Below are 13,663 nucleotides of genomic sequence, written 5' to 3'. Positions count from 1 at the left end.
GACGTCAATACTATGCCTACCGCAGCGCTCACATACCCAACTGCTATGAAAGATTCTAAACTGGATTTCAAAGATTCTAAGTCACCTAAAATGAAGAGTATTACGGGGCCTAAAGTAGTTTGAGAACAGAGATATATACTTCATAAAATTGGAGAATAAGGGGTTTCTTCTTGAAATAAAAGCCCAGAATCTTGAACACTAGCAGACAGCTTGCTGCCTTTATCTGAGGACAAAAGAGCCAACGGCATCTGAGAATTACGGTTAAAAATAATTTTTGTATCTTTTAATGTAGAGACAGAACACAGGGAGTTAAAATAACCACGCAGGACTTTAGTTTTGAAAAAATAAAGTGTCAAATCCTTTGGACTTTCCTACTTTTAAATTCAGACACAGAGTAAATTACCGACGTGAGGCACAAGGCAACATTCCCGGCATATGGTGAACAGTTCTACGGTCCAGCTGAATACATTCTCAGCAGCCATTTGATAATAATTTCCCCAAGTTTCAAAGAACAAAAGTAGTGAATGAGGTCATAGAGCTCATATCCAGGGCACTAGAAAAATAACAGGCTGTCATTTTCCAAAGCCTGGTTCTGCCAGAAGAATTGCTTCATAGCAAGGAAGGAGGCAGGCTCCGTGCCCGCGCCGTGGTGGGCCGGCTTCCGCTTGCCTCGCGGTCCACGAACCGAGGGTCTTTGGAAAAAAGGATCAGGGCCAAAGCTTTGTGCGACCTATGGCTTTCTGTTTATTCCCAACACACAAAGTATATGAAAAATATCACTTATTTCTCTTTAACTCTCTGCCTCCTCTTTCCAGATGCTTTAAACAGGACAGAAAAAGCAAGGCAACAAAAACAAACTCCATCCGCTACACTGAGGGCCGACGTATCAGCGTTTCCTTCGCGAAGAGTCCACAGCAAAGTCACGACCATAAAAAGAAGGAAAACAATGGTCACTTAAGTGCTTCCTTAGTTCCTGATTTTTTTCCGTAAAGACTAAACGTGAGCCAAATATCATCGCTGAAAAAAGTTACTTCTTCCTTTTCATGAACTTTTTTGCTTCCTTTAAAAGCTCCTCTACATCTTCCTGCTCCTGGTCTTCTTGTTCTGGTTCCCAGTCAGAATCTTCATCTGTGGGTTCATAGTCCTCTTCCTCATCACCGACAAAGCTGTCCTTGAGGCCGCACTCATTGGGCTGCCCACCGTTATCGCCGTCTTCATCTGACGTGCTTCTCACTGGGAGAAAAAAAAAAAAAATTCGGTACACAACATATCAATCGTCACTCAAACCCGGGCGTAGGGACATGGAACTGCACGATGTCTTTCTCTGACAAGGAGGACTGATTTTACTTAAGACAACACTAAGCACCACAAATTTCTAGAAAGGCAGATAAAAATACTGTTAGAATTCTGTTTTTTTAAAACATTTATTTGATTCTAACTTTTCCTACCATGAGGCTCCTAAAATTAAAATGTCCTGTGAGATTCCTAATAACGGTTCCTTAACAACATCACAATCTAGGGGCACCTGGGTAGCTCAGTGGTTGAGCGTCTGCCTTTGGCTCAGGGCATGACCCCGGGGTCCTGGGGATCGAGTCCAGCATCGGTCTCCCCACAGGGGAGCTGTGTCTGCCTGTGTCTCCGCCCCTCTCTCTGGGTCTCTCATGAATAAATAAGTAAAATCTTAAAAAGAAAGAAAAAGAAGAAAGAAAGAAAGAAAGAAAGAAAGAAAGAAAGAAAGAAAGAAAGAAAGAAAGAAAGAAAGAAAGAAAGAAAGAAAGAAAGAAAGAAAGAAAGAAAAAGAAAGAGGAAGACTCTATCTGGAAATCTCTGAATGGCAGGAGACAATTCCTATGATCAACACCACATGTATGGGTCAAAAAATTACCACTTGTACTTCTGTGTATGCTTTACTTGACTTCCTCCTAAAATGCTCACAATAGATAGATGTGACTTAAATGAAACTCAAGAAATTTGAGAAGGAAAAAAAGTCGGATTACAAAAAAATAAGATAATTTATCTGTCCTCTTAACTCCCACAGCCCAGATATTTACATCTTTCTTAGTATCGCCATTCATTTCCAGAGAGGACTTGAGACAGCTTATAATAATGTGGTCATAAAAAACAAAACAAAACAAAAAAAAAGGAATAAAAGTAGGAACTAAGATAACATAAAAACCAGAATATAAACATGTCAACCTTCGGTTTTACCATGATTATTAGAAACTGAGCCTCAGGTTTCCCCCTGGGTTCCTCGGTGGCCCAGGCCAGGAAGGCTACATAGGATGTGCACAGTTCTCATTAGCGTGAGCAGCACATCAGTGCCTTAGGGGAAATTAGCATTGTATTACTTGTAGACATTTCTTATCCCTGTAAGCATCCTAAGGGCATGTGTTATGTCTAGCTAATCTCAATTTCCCATAAAATTTTCAGGATGGGGAACATTTAAAAGAACATTTCAAGGGTAGTTTGCAGATGGCAAAGGAGGGAGGAGGAAAGCCCATCACCATCTCTGCTCCTGGGCATTCTGCTCTGGACGTACCTCCTATACGTACCTAGGACATCGCAGCGTGTCCTTTCAGATTCAGAAATTACCCTAGCAGATTTACAAGAGCAACATCCATAAAGCTGAATTAAAAAACTTCAGGTTCTCCTCCTGCTTATCTGGCTCTTCCTTCTCAGGGCCTTTTGCTGGCTCCTCCTCATCCGCCCAACCTCTAGGTTTTGGAGTGTTCAAGTTTCTGGCTGGGACCTCTTCTCTAACACAGTCCAGTCTTCTATCCTGAATTCCCAAACGGATAGCCTCAGCCCTGACCACCACCCGAATTCCAGACTCCTCTGTCTCACGGCCTACTCAGTGCACAATGCACAGGCTCTGAAACATAATATTTCCAGAACACAACTCTTGAGGTGCTTCACCCAATCTGGTCATTCTCTTATCACTCTTGAGCATATGATTTCTCCAACCTTCCAAGAATCTTGGAGCCGTCCTTGAATAGCCTCCCCCTGAACACTCCATATCCAGGATGTCCAGAGATCCTATTGGCTCTGCCATCAAAATCTATCTGCCACTTCTCACTAGATCTACTCCATTCTCTGGTCCCCATGCCATCGTCTTTTTTCAGTCAATTCCAATGTTTACTAACTAGTTTCTTGCTTCCACTCTTGTCTGTTCTCCACAGAGAAGCCAAACCTTTCAATAGCTTTCTACCTCAGTCTGAATTAAATCTCAAGGTCTTGGGATCCCTGGGTGGCACAGCGGTTTGGCGCCTGCCTTTGGCCCAGGGCGCGATCCTGGAGACCCGGGATCGAATCCCACGTCGGGCTCCCGGTGCATGGAGCCTGCTTCTCCCTCTGCCTGTGTCTCTGCCTCTCTCTCTCTCATTCTGTGACTATCCGAAATAAATAAATAAAATATTTTTTAAAAAAAATCTCAAGGTCTTACTTGTAGGTTGTGGCCTCTTAGACCCTATACAACTGGCCCACCGCCAGCTTTTCTGATCTCATCTGCTACTCCTTGCTTATTCTCTTTGTTTCAATTCTACTCTTTTTCTACTGCTCCTTGAATAGTATAAGCAGCCTTGGATCATCTCGAGGGCTCTGGAGTCACTGTTCCCCCTGGCTGGTACCGTCTTCCCTCGGATAATCGCCTGTCTTGCTCTCCCCTTCAAGCCTCGGCCCTCGTGTCAAATTATCAGAGTCCTTTCACGATCCTATCTGAAATGGCATCTGTCCCTCACCACACACACCCCTGCCATCTGTCCTCTTACACAACTTTTTCTTCTTAGCAGTTATCATACATGACATCACACAGCTGTTTACATGCACCCACCTTTGTGAAATTCTACAAGAGTGAGGCGTTGCCTCTATTATCTCCTCAGCTCCTACAATGCCTAACACACAGAAGACACTTAAGATATATATTTGTTAAATATATGAACAGTTGAACAAATCAACAAATTGCACATCAACTGAATACCTTTAGTTTTACAGAAACCCTTATTATAACCTACATTTTAAAAAGACTTTTCATGTATTCATTAGAGAGAGAGAGAGAGAGCACACAGGCAAGGGGAGTGGGAGAGGAAGAACCAGGCTCCCCCCTCAGCAGGGAGTGTGAAATGGGGCTCCAAGCCAGGACCCTGGGATAATGACCTGAGCTGAAGGCAGATGCTTAACCGCACCCCGGCTTTTAATCACTTAGCTTGACTGTCAATATAATGAATTATATTAAAGACATTTATCTAAAACCTAACTGAAGGGGCTTTAAGCCTCAATGAACCCTGGAAGTCTTTAGCAACTTACTGGGCAGGCTCATTTCTTTTCTTTTCTTTAAGATTTTATTTATTTATTCATTAGAGATGCAGAGAGAGAGGGAGGCAGAGACACAGGCAGGGGGAGAAGCAGGCTCCATGCAGGGAGCCCGACAGGGGCCTCGATCCCGGGTCTCCAGGATCACGCCCTGGGCTGAAGCCGGCGCTAAACTGCTGAGCCACCCCGGCCGCCCCAGGCTCATTTCTTGAGCAATAAGGTCATGTTATTTGTTATTTGTTCCCTCAAAAAATCATTTATATCAAATCCCCATTTATATAAACATCACATTCATATTCCTTTAAATAGGAGGTTCGGAATCTACAAAAAGCGGAATCCGTAACAGAACTCCATGCAGCTGGTGGCCAAATTTCATCCATCTCACTTCACATGAACAGGTATTTTGTGCTTTAAGTAGAAGCACCCGAAGAGCCAATTCATGACAAAGGCAAAGTCAGGCCTTTGTCCTTTGTTAGCAGCACTGCTCCCACACTTAACAGGGTATTAGATATGGACCTGTGACTATCCCTCTGGAATCCATTACAATGGATCCTGTTTAGCAAATTCAATTAGTAACTTTAAATATTCCACAATGTAAATGCCAGGGAGAAGGAAGTTTAGGCTTTTGTTTTGTTTTGTTTTTTAATTGCTGAAGGTGCTTTTAGCAAAATAATAGTTTCTGTCTTTCAGTGTAATGGGGCATGCAGTTAGTGAAACTTTACTTATTTGGAAAGTGCTTTGAATGAGTACACTTGTCGATCTGAATTATTACATGATTTCCTGAATCATGGGAATAAACTCAGGAAGTAAGGTTCTGAACTAAATATGGCTAGCACTTAACTTAGGAATAAAATGCCTGTCTTTGCCACAAAATAAGTTTTTATGCAAAAGGGAACTAAAGAACACTGAAAGCTTTCTTCAAAACAAAGCAAAACAAAACAAAACAAAAAAGCCCCACACAGGTAGTCTCTAACTGGGCAAGCTGAAACATACAGTATAAATATCTGGATTAAAAGTGACGAAAGTAGTAAAGTTCACATAAACCTTCCTAAAAACTGTTTGCTTTATAAAATTCTCAAAGAAAGCTTCTCATGCAAGGAAGCTGGCTGGTTGGAGAACCAGGCAACACTCATGAGGCGTCGCATTGCAGACTATCCCAAGCCAAGGCTCCAGTATCATACAGAGAATGTCATGGTTGGTGAAAAGCTTATTAAAGGGCAAAAATAATAACAGGGGACATAGCAGGAGCTGTTTAATATTTTTACTCAATAACAAAACATAATTTTTATGTTTTTTTTTTGTAGTTATGACGTCCAATAGATTTCCACAGAATTAAAGAGCATTATGCATTTTTGAAAAAATAAGTGCTTATGTATAACATTCGCTTATATAATGACTGGCTGATTTGAAATATAATTTTTTGGCAGGGGGAGTAATTTTTTGGTGGGAGAGTACCCAAAGTGGAGTGGGGCAGAGGGAGAGGGAGAAATCTTAAGTAGGCTCCATGTCCAGCACAGAGTTGATGAGGAGCCTGCTGTGGAGCTGGATCTCACGAGCCCGAAATCATGACCTGTGTAGAAATCAAGAGTCTGTTGCTTACCCAACTGAACCACCCAGGCGCCCCTGAAATACAAGTCTTAAGTGTGTCTAAGAAGATCAGAAGTGAGCTTCTTTCTTCCAAATCCAGGTGAGCTCACATGAAATTAATTTTTTTTCTCTATCTTCACCCGGGAGTTTCTCGCTGCTAGTTATTGCTATTCTTATGGGGTTGCCCATTCCCCTCATCCAACAAAAAGTCTCTTTAAAAAGCAGCTGCGGTTTAAGAGAAAGAAGACAGACAGACTGGGGAGTAGAAGCCCAAAGATCTGGGTCATAAACAAGCCCAAAACAATGAACAAGTCACTTAACTTAATGGCTTAATGGAATTTATGCTTTTATCTATGAGTCAAAGGATGTTGATTAAATTACTTCAAAAATCCTTTCTGACTCCGAAGTTCTAATTTTAAGGCCAAAGTAAGAATCTTCATTTTCTCTACAAGTCAGTGAAGTCATATGAAATGTAGGGAATGTACTGACAGCTTGACTGCATGCAGCAGCACAGGAGAAATAGGCTGTCACTTGTTTTTAAAAACTGATGGATAACACTGGACTTCTGTGATGGAAAATAATCACGCTTAGAAAAGTAACAAACTCTTGAAACGTGTTTAAAACAATATGAGATTAATTATTTGATGTTAGGTGGTGATTTCTTACTTTTCATGTAGAGGAATGTGCAATATCAGAATAATTCCTAAATTTGTATCTAAACTTTCCTTCACAGTTTAAAATTTCACTGTCAATTCTTACCCCAAGAACATAAGTCTGAAGAGCTAGTGAAGAGTACAAAATGTCAAATGTACATTGGAAGACATGCTGGTTTTTGCAGAGAGAAAAGATCACTCCAAATTGCTGATTTTTCAAAATAGGTTTCTGGTGTCAGGATCTAAGCCTGTCACCTCAGATGACATCTAAGAGATGCCTCATAGCAGATTTACAGCTTAACATCAATAACTTTAGACTTTATTTTCCTTTCTTTTCCAGTAAATCTGAGGACTAATTAGGATAGTAATTCTCATTAAGTCAAAAAACTTTTGGCCCAATATTCTAAAGATGAAAATCTACTACACACCATAAGAATAAACACTTTTTTAAATACTCATTTTACTACTAAATACTCATCTTTCTCATGCACCAAGCCATGAGTTGTGTATTCATAATTTAGCCTTGGAAAAGCAGCTTGTCTATTCTGATCGACTCTATTTACATGAAGTTTATTTCTCTTTTTAGATCCCACTGCACTTGCCTTTTTCGTATCCCCAAATCTCTCCGCTTTCCCCACACTAAGCAGCAGTTTGCAGAATCTTATTTAAGTTCCATTAATTTCTATAATAGCTTTCTAGAACTATGGGTTCTACTGCTGGAAGAAAAGTATATATAAGCAAATGTGTGCAAATAATTGCAGAACTAGAGGAATATTAAAATAGCTATTGTAGATAGCTAAATTTTCAGCCATGGATGGTATCGATAGCCTAGAATAATACATATCACATAATAATAAAAGCCAGAACAACTCTGATAATCAGATAATTAAATGCTGATGATGATTTCTTTAAATGCTGTTAACAGGTAAGGTAGCTAAGAAAGTATAAAAGTTTCCTGGCATTGGTTACTCTTGCATTTAGCAGCTTATGCCAAAAGCACAGCACTCTTTAAAAAAAGTGTGGAAAGTTAGTGAAATTTTAAATCAATCAGATATACAAGAAGCTTGATAGATGACAGTAGTCAAATCTACAAAAAACAAAATACACTCTATAAATTGTTACATGTGTGGAAGAATTCTGGAGAAGGAAATCTTTTAGGAGTGTTACAAATCAGAAGCTAAATAGTAAGCGTTTCATGTGGTTTTTGTAACATTGGCACTATATTAAATTGTATTGTCTTACTGTGTAGCTACTGAACCGACTTCACACTCAACATTTACACTGAAAAACAAAAACAAGACTCCCTGCCTGCCCAGTTCTTCTTGATCTCCACGGTATGTAAATATCATCCCCAGCCTCCTGATAAGTTGAATTATAATTCTGAGTGATCACTGTTTCCTTTCCTTTTATGTCATCCCAGCTCCCAAACCAATTAGTTGGCAAATCTGATTTTTCCTTCAAAATCCCACTGTATCTAATCCTATCCTTCCATTCTCGTGGTGACCACCCTAGCTCTGGCCCTTTATTCAACCATTAGCTCAGATAAAATGAGTTGTGTCTGAAGTACTAAAGCTTCAAAGTGTGTTTCAATGAGAAACTTCGAGTGGAATTCTCTTCCTGGTTGTTGCCCGTTGGTTCCGCGGGGGCTGTTTATGCGCAGACAAGGGCACGCGGGGGGGGGGGGGGGGGGCAGCCTGCAGGATTCGCACTTTAGTCTGTGAGCAGAAATACTGTGTGCCAAATTGGCCTCTGCATTATATAGATGATATGGAGGAGCCAGCATTTGTTAAAAGGTTAGGAAGCAGGGGGAAGAGGAGGGAGATCGCGGTGGCTGAGCCTCGGGCTCAAGGACATTTGATGGTCGCTTCTCTGCCATCTGTCCTCCCTCCTTCCCTTTCCCTGTGGTTCTGAAGGTGACCCTACCCTAGATCCAGGGGTGGTGTAAACTAATCAGTGGTCTTAGTGATTCATCCAAGAGTAAGAATGTGATCTAAACTAGTAAAAAAAAATTTTTTTTTCATCTATTTTTCCTAGGAATAATGAGAGCTAAAGTTATTCATCCCCTCTCTCTCCTTAGATGCAAACACAGGTACTGATAAGGATGCATATAGTCCTTTCGTGGGGAGAGGAGCCAGTCTTAGGGTGGTAATGACCCCTCTAAAGACAGAATGATGGAAGAAAATTGGGTCCTTGGTGACATTACTGACATTACTAATGAGCCAAAGCAGTAAATCTTGTCTAAATCCATCCCTTCTTCTGGATTTTTCACTTAAATAGGTCAATAAGTTCTCATTATCACTTAGGTTGTTTGAGATTTTTTTTTTTTTCAGGAACTGGCCAGTGAAAGAATTCTAAAAGATATAAGGATAAATACATATGGTTGTGCAATGATTACAGAAAACATTTGGCATTTAAAAAAAATTACCACTTTTTTCTAATCTAAGAAAAATCATTAAAATCAGCAAATTCATAGAAGCAGAGATTTAAAAAATTCACATAACTGGAAATTGTATCTAGGTTGAACAAGAGAATCATTTGAAGGTTTCATTTTGTTTCCTGAAGTAGAATTGCTTACCCGGAAGTGTACTATGTCTGTATTCTATCTTGTGCTGGGGATTCTTCCTAAAAAAAAAAAAGGGGGGGAGAGAGAAAGCAAAAATAAGATCTAGTTTTCTAATCACTAAAAATTAGTAAAACTATTTAAACTAGAACAAAGATTAAACTAAACACTCACTTACCTACAAATAAAATTAAGGTCCCAATAAGTCTCTTACTGAAAAGCACTTGCTTTTGTTGTTGTTGCTAACTATAGTACTGTATAAAGCATTAGCTTTTTAATTACATTTATTAAGTGCCTATTACATGCCAGGCATATTTCTAGATGCAGAGATATACTGGTGAACCAAACAAAAGTTTTTTCCTCCTGACTTACTAGAGAAAAACAGCCTGAGACAAAGTACAATATATCATATCCCCAAAATATAACATACTGTATTTCTCAACTGTCAATGCCATAAACCACCTCTATAAAAATACAATATATCATATATGAAATATAGAACACAAAATATCAAATGTGTGTGCCTGCATGTGTTTGTAATGTCTAAAAAGAGTTTTAAGGTTCTTCTTAAATCCAAGACAAAAGCATTTAAGTCATGTCTCCGAAGATCCCAAACTGTTAAGAGAAAACAGCAGAGTCAATTTGCAGGGAGAAATTTACACGAAATATTCCAAAGTAAAAAAAAAAAAAAAACCAACAAACTATTGTTTGGATACCTATTTTTGATTATATGTGCTTAAGATCTCTTTTATTATTTTATTAGTTAATGTTGGGGTACATGCTACACATACAAGACATTTTCCAGATAATCCAGACCTGCCCGGGCAGCAAAAATCCAAAGCAGTTACTGGTCGATCATGACCCACGTGATGGGCCCCTCTCTCTCGAGGGACTAACACGGGAGAGCGGGGCGCACACCAACAATAGGTATGTGCTCAGGTGCACGGCTCATACGAAGCTATTGTGAGGATTCATGAAGAATACAGAGCACATCCTTAACCGACAGGCGTGCTAGGTTGTAAGTAATTAATGCTGGCCATTGACACATCCATCATTGGTTCAATAAATAGTCATAGGGCACTAATTACATGTCAGGTTCTGTAATCAGGTGTGACATTTCTCATTGCTAATATCTCTTCTTTTTGGGGGATCACTCTTCCTATACTGTCAGCATGAAACACCGTACAAGGCTTCAACCACACAGTTAATTAAGGGTCATAACTCATCAGTTTTGAAAAATGGAAAAAGGATTCTAAAGAAGATTGTGTATTTGGGATCATTAACCCAAATCTGACCTTTTATTGGAAGAGAAACTTCCAAGTTGGGAAAAATAAACTGGACAACTTAAACGTGGCAAAGGGAGGTGCAAATGAACAGAGCTGCAGTGATGATTTGTGGGAAGATGGAACACGCAGGCACAGCTCACGGACCTGTTTAATTCAGTCTTCATTAAAATGCAATTAATGCTGGACATGTCAGGGAGGAGGAATGCAAACACGAGGGACATTAATACCAAAGTTCATCTTCATCAATAACCTAGAAGACAGCTGTTGGTCATTTGAGATTGTTTTTGGTAGCCTTTCAAAAATCTTTTTTTGTACTGAGTATGAAAACTAAATACACTGGTAGCTTTTTGTTTTGGAAAAAAAAAACAAAAACATAAACCAAACCTACTAAATATTAGCAGGATTAGTACACTGAAATTCCATGTAATTTTGCTGAGATTCTACAAGTGTTAGCAATTCTATACAGATGTCCCATTGTTGTTATTTTTATTACTATTTACAGTCTTTTTAAGATTTAAAATCTTTTTCTCCTTCACTACATATATACATATTTTTTCAGGTTCCAAGCAGTCTTAACTTTCTTCACTTTGCCTTTAATAATTAAGAAAAAATTTATTGAAAAGCTCTTCCTACCATATTCTGCCTAAGTTCAAATCATACCTCCTTCAGGAAGAGAATTCTGATCATCGCTGGCACATAGGTCTAGGATATCTTGTCTGTATCTATCATTTGGTACTCACTACGTAATTTCTTATATTGTCATCTAAATTTTCAACAGAAGTGTGTGTGTGTGTGTGTGTGTGTGTGTGTGTCCGCACGCACGCACGTGTATTATCTCCATGGAGTTTTTCTTGTACCTTTTAATATCTTTTATAGCACCTTTCACAAGGAAGCATTCATCTGTAGTTTTAACAAATTTATCTACTAAAATGTAGATTTTTTTCAAGGAAAAAAATTTAATTAGGTTTTTGAGTTTAGAAAATGATGGAATATTTTGTATTTTCCTACTTAATAAGAGAAAAAGAAACTTGTCTTTGCTGACTTTACTATTATTTCTTAAAATAACTATTGAAAGCAATTTGAAAGAACTATTTGCAGTACAAACTCAAGTTTAAAATTCTCATTGGTCAGAGTATAAAAAAGCAGCTTCTAGTAATTTCTAGACTGATAATAAGTGTTTTTGAGTTCACATTAACACTTAATATTTTTATGGTAATCCTATTCCATGGATCCTGATGTTTTCAGAAGCCTAGCCTCTGAAAGGCAGTTTTTCTACTGGGAATATGCCAGAGAATGCCTATTCTCATTAGGTTGAAAAGAATGTCAATGTGCTGAAATCGCTTTGCCTTCACACTTACAAAGTTAATAATCAAAGTACTAACTGAATCTTTTTATACAAACCCAAGACTAAAACATGTTAGTATTTCCTGCCACTGACAATTCCTATAACTTCCCCAGGAAACCATGAAAATGTAACAATCATATTAAGCAGACTCCACTGCAATCAGGTTCCTGAGATCTTGACGGGTCTGCATCATCAAACGCTTACTCTACTCAGTCAATCATGCAAGGAACACAGGAACATGGAGTCCTTCACAAATGCTTAAGACAGACAGATGCCACTGTGTTTTGGACCTGTTCTCGTCTGGCTGGATGAACTCGGGATCACCGGCATTGCCATGGAAGGGTGGTTTCAGGATCAGAAGAGCTGATTATGAATTCAAACTTTTGCTGGTCGTGTGATTCTCAGAAAATCCTATAAACCAAGTTGCCATACTGCTTGGCTCACACAGGGTTGTTCCAAGGGTTAAATCAAGTAATATGTATAAACACTTGTAGGCTATTAAGTATATTCCACGTGTCAGCTATTTTTATAGAAACAGAAATTAATTTTACTTTAAGATAACCAACAATGTTTGGAAACTCGGTGTGCCAGTGAAAGTAACTGCCAATTAATATTAAAGAGCTGAATTTTGTTTTCAATGATACATATTATTATGATTGAATATATTCCCCCTCCTACTTCACATATTTATGGAATATTTTCTAACATTCACCTATGCGTATCTCATCTTCAAAAATCAGTCATTTTATAACAAGGCACAATGTCTTTTTCATATAACCCTGGGTTAAGGCTAAGTGGTAATTTTGTGCAGCCCTTGGGGGGCATATGAGCATTTGAAATAACTTTCAAGGATAATGTGAAATTCTGCTCAGGACTTTTTCCTAATAATGAATGGAAATACTCAGGCTTCATTCATAAAAGATTTACATCCATCTTTTTCACAAATGGCATTTTCTGTAACTTAGCAGGCCTCAAAATCCTTTCTGAATTGTTGTCTGTTTTTTTCTTTTGCATTACTATTAATTATTAATGGTAATCTTTGTTTTTTTTTTTAAATCTTTGGTTTCTAAACATAAAATTTTACAGCCATAACCACACCAGCATTGTAGAAGCTGTTATATATTAAAATATACATTTTCTAAAAAAAAAATTCTGATCTTAATGACAATGGCACTTGAATAAATATTTATCTGAAGGAAGAATACTCCAGGAAGAGGAAATAGAAATGTCTATAAATTTGCTAAGGCTCTATGGGAAACAAGCTAAGGTATTTGGAAAAACATTCAAATGCAGATTTGAATAGCTCAAAGAGAATGAATGAGAAAACAGTAGGAAATGAGGTCAGAAAAGGCCTTGTAAACTATGGTCAAGAGTTTTGTAGGAAAGTATTGGGAGATTTTGAGTAAGAAAACATGATACGACTTACTTTTAGAGAATTACTCTGGTTGCTTATGGAAAATGAACCACTGGAGGGCAAGAGGAGAAACCAAGGTCTCCGTTAAGAAGCTATTGCAGTACTTTAAAGGTAAGGGGTAGTGGTTAGGACTAAAATGGCAGAGGGAGGGGAAGAGAGAAGTGGTCAGGATCCTAATTATTTTCAAGGTTGAAATGGCAAGAACCGCTGATGGGACTGAGTGATATGAAGAAAAGGGAAGAAATCAAGGCTGCTTGTAGGTTTGGAGCATAAACACTGTGTGAATGGTAAAGTCATTTAGACAGGTGGAGAAACCTTGGGGAAGAGTCGTTTTCATGATAAAAATCCAGAGTTCTGTTTCGGATGTAATAAGTTTGAACTACCTATTTTATAACCAAGCATATGCGTCTGGAGTCATTAAATTCAATCAGTGCCCTCAGGAGTAAGAACAGAATACAGAAGTGCCTCTACTCAGGGAACTGAACCCTGTGGCTCTGTGATAATCACAGG

General features: G+C 38.7%; 1 protein-coding gene across 3 annotated transcripts in view; it reads right to left on the bottom strand.

Moving 5' to 3' along the window:
* Positions 1–255: 255 nt before the first annotated feature.
* Positions 256–13,663, bottom strand: part of APLF (aprataxin and PNKP like factor) — a 70,915-nt gene continuing 57,507 nt past the window's right edge. For all 3 annotated transcript variants that reach the window (XM_072768651.1, XM_072768650.1, XM_072768652.1), the window contains 2 exons: positions 9,124–9,170; positions 256–1,233 (listed from right to left, as the gene is read on the bottom strand). In XM_072768651.1, coding sequence (XP_072624752.1) covers positions 9,135–9,170 — 36 coding nt within the window. In that variant the 3' untranslated portion in view covers positions 256–1,233; positions 9,124–9,134. The remainder of the gene's footprint in view (positions 1,234–9,123; positions 9,171–13,663) is intronic.

The sequence above is a fragment of the Canis lupus genome, chromosome 11, assembly GCF_048164855.1.
Source record: "Canis lupus baileyi chromosome 11, mCanLup2.hap1, whole genome shotgun sequence".
Classification (NCBI taxonomy): domain Eukaryota; kingdom Metazoa; phylum Chordata; class Mammalia; order Carnivora; family Canidae; genus Canis; species Canis lupus.
Note: the sequence above shows the minus strand (reverse complement) of the source record. Positions and strands in the feature narration are given on the sequence as shown.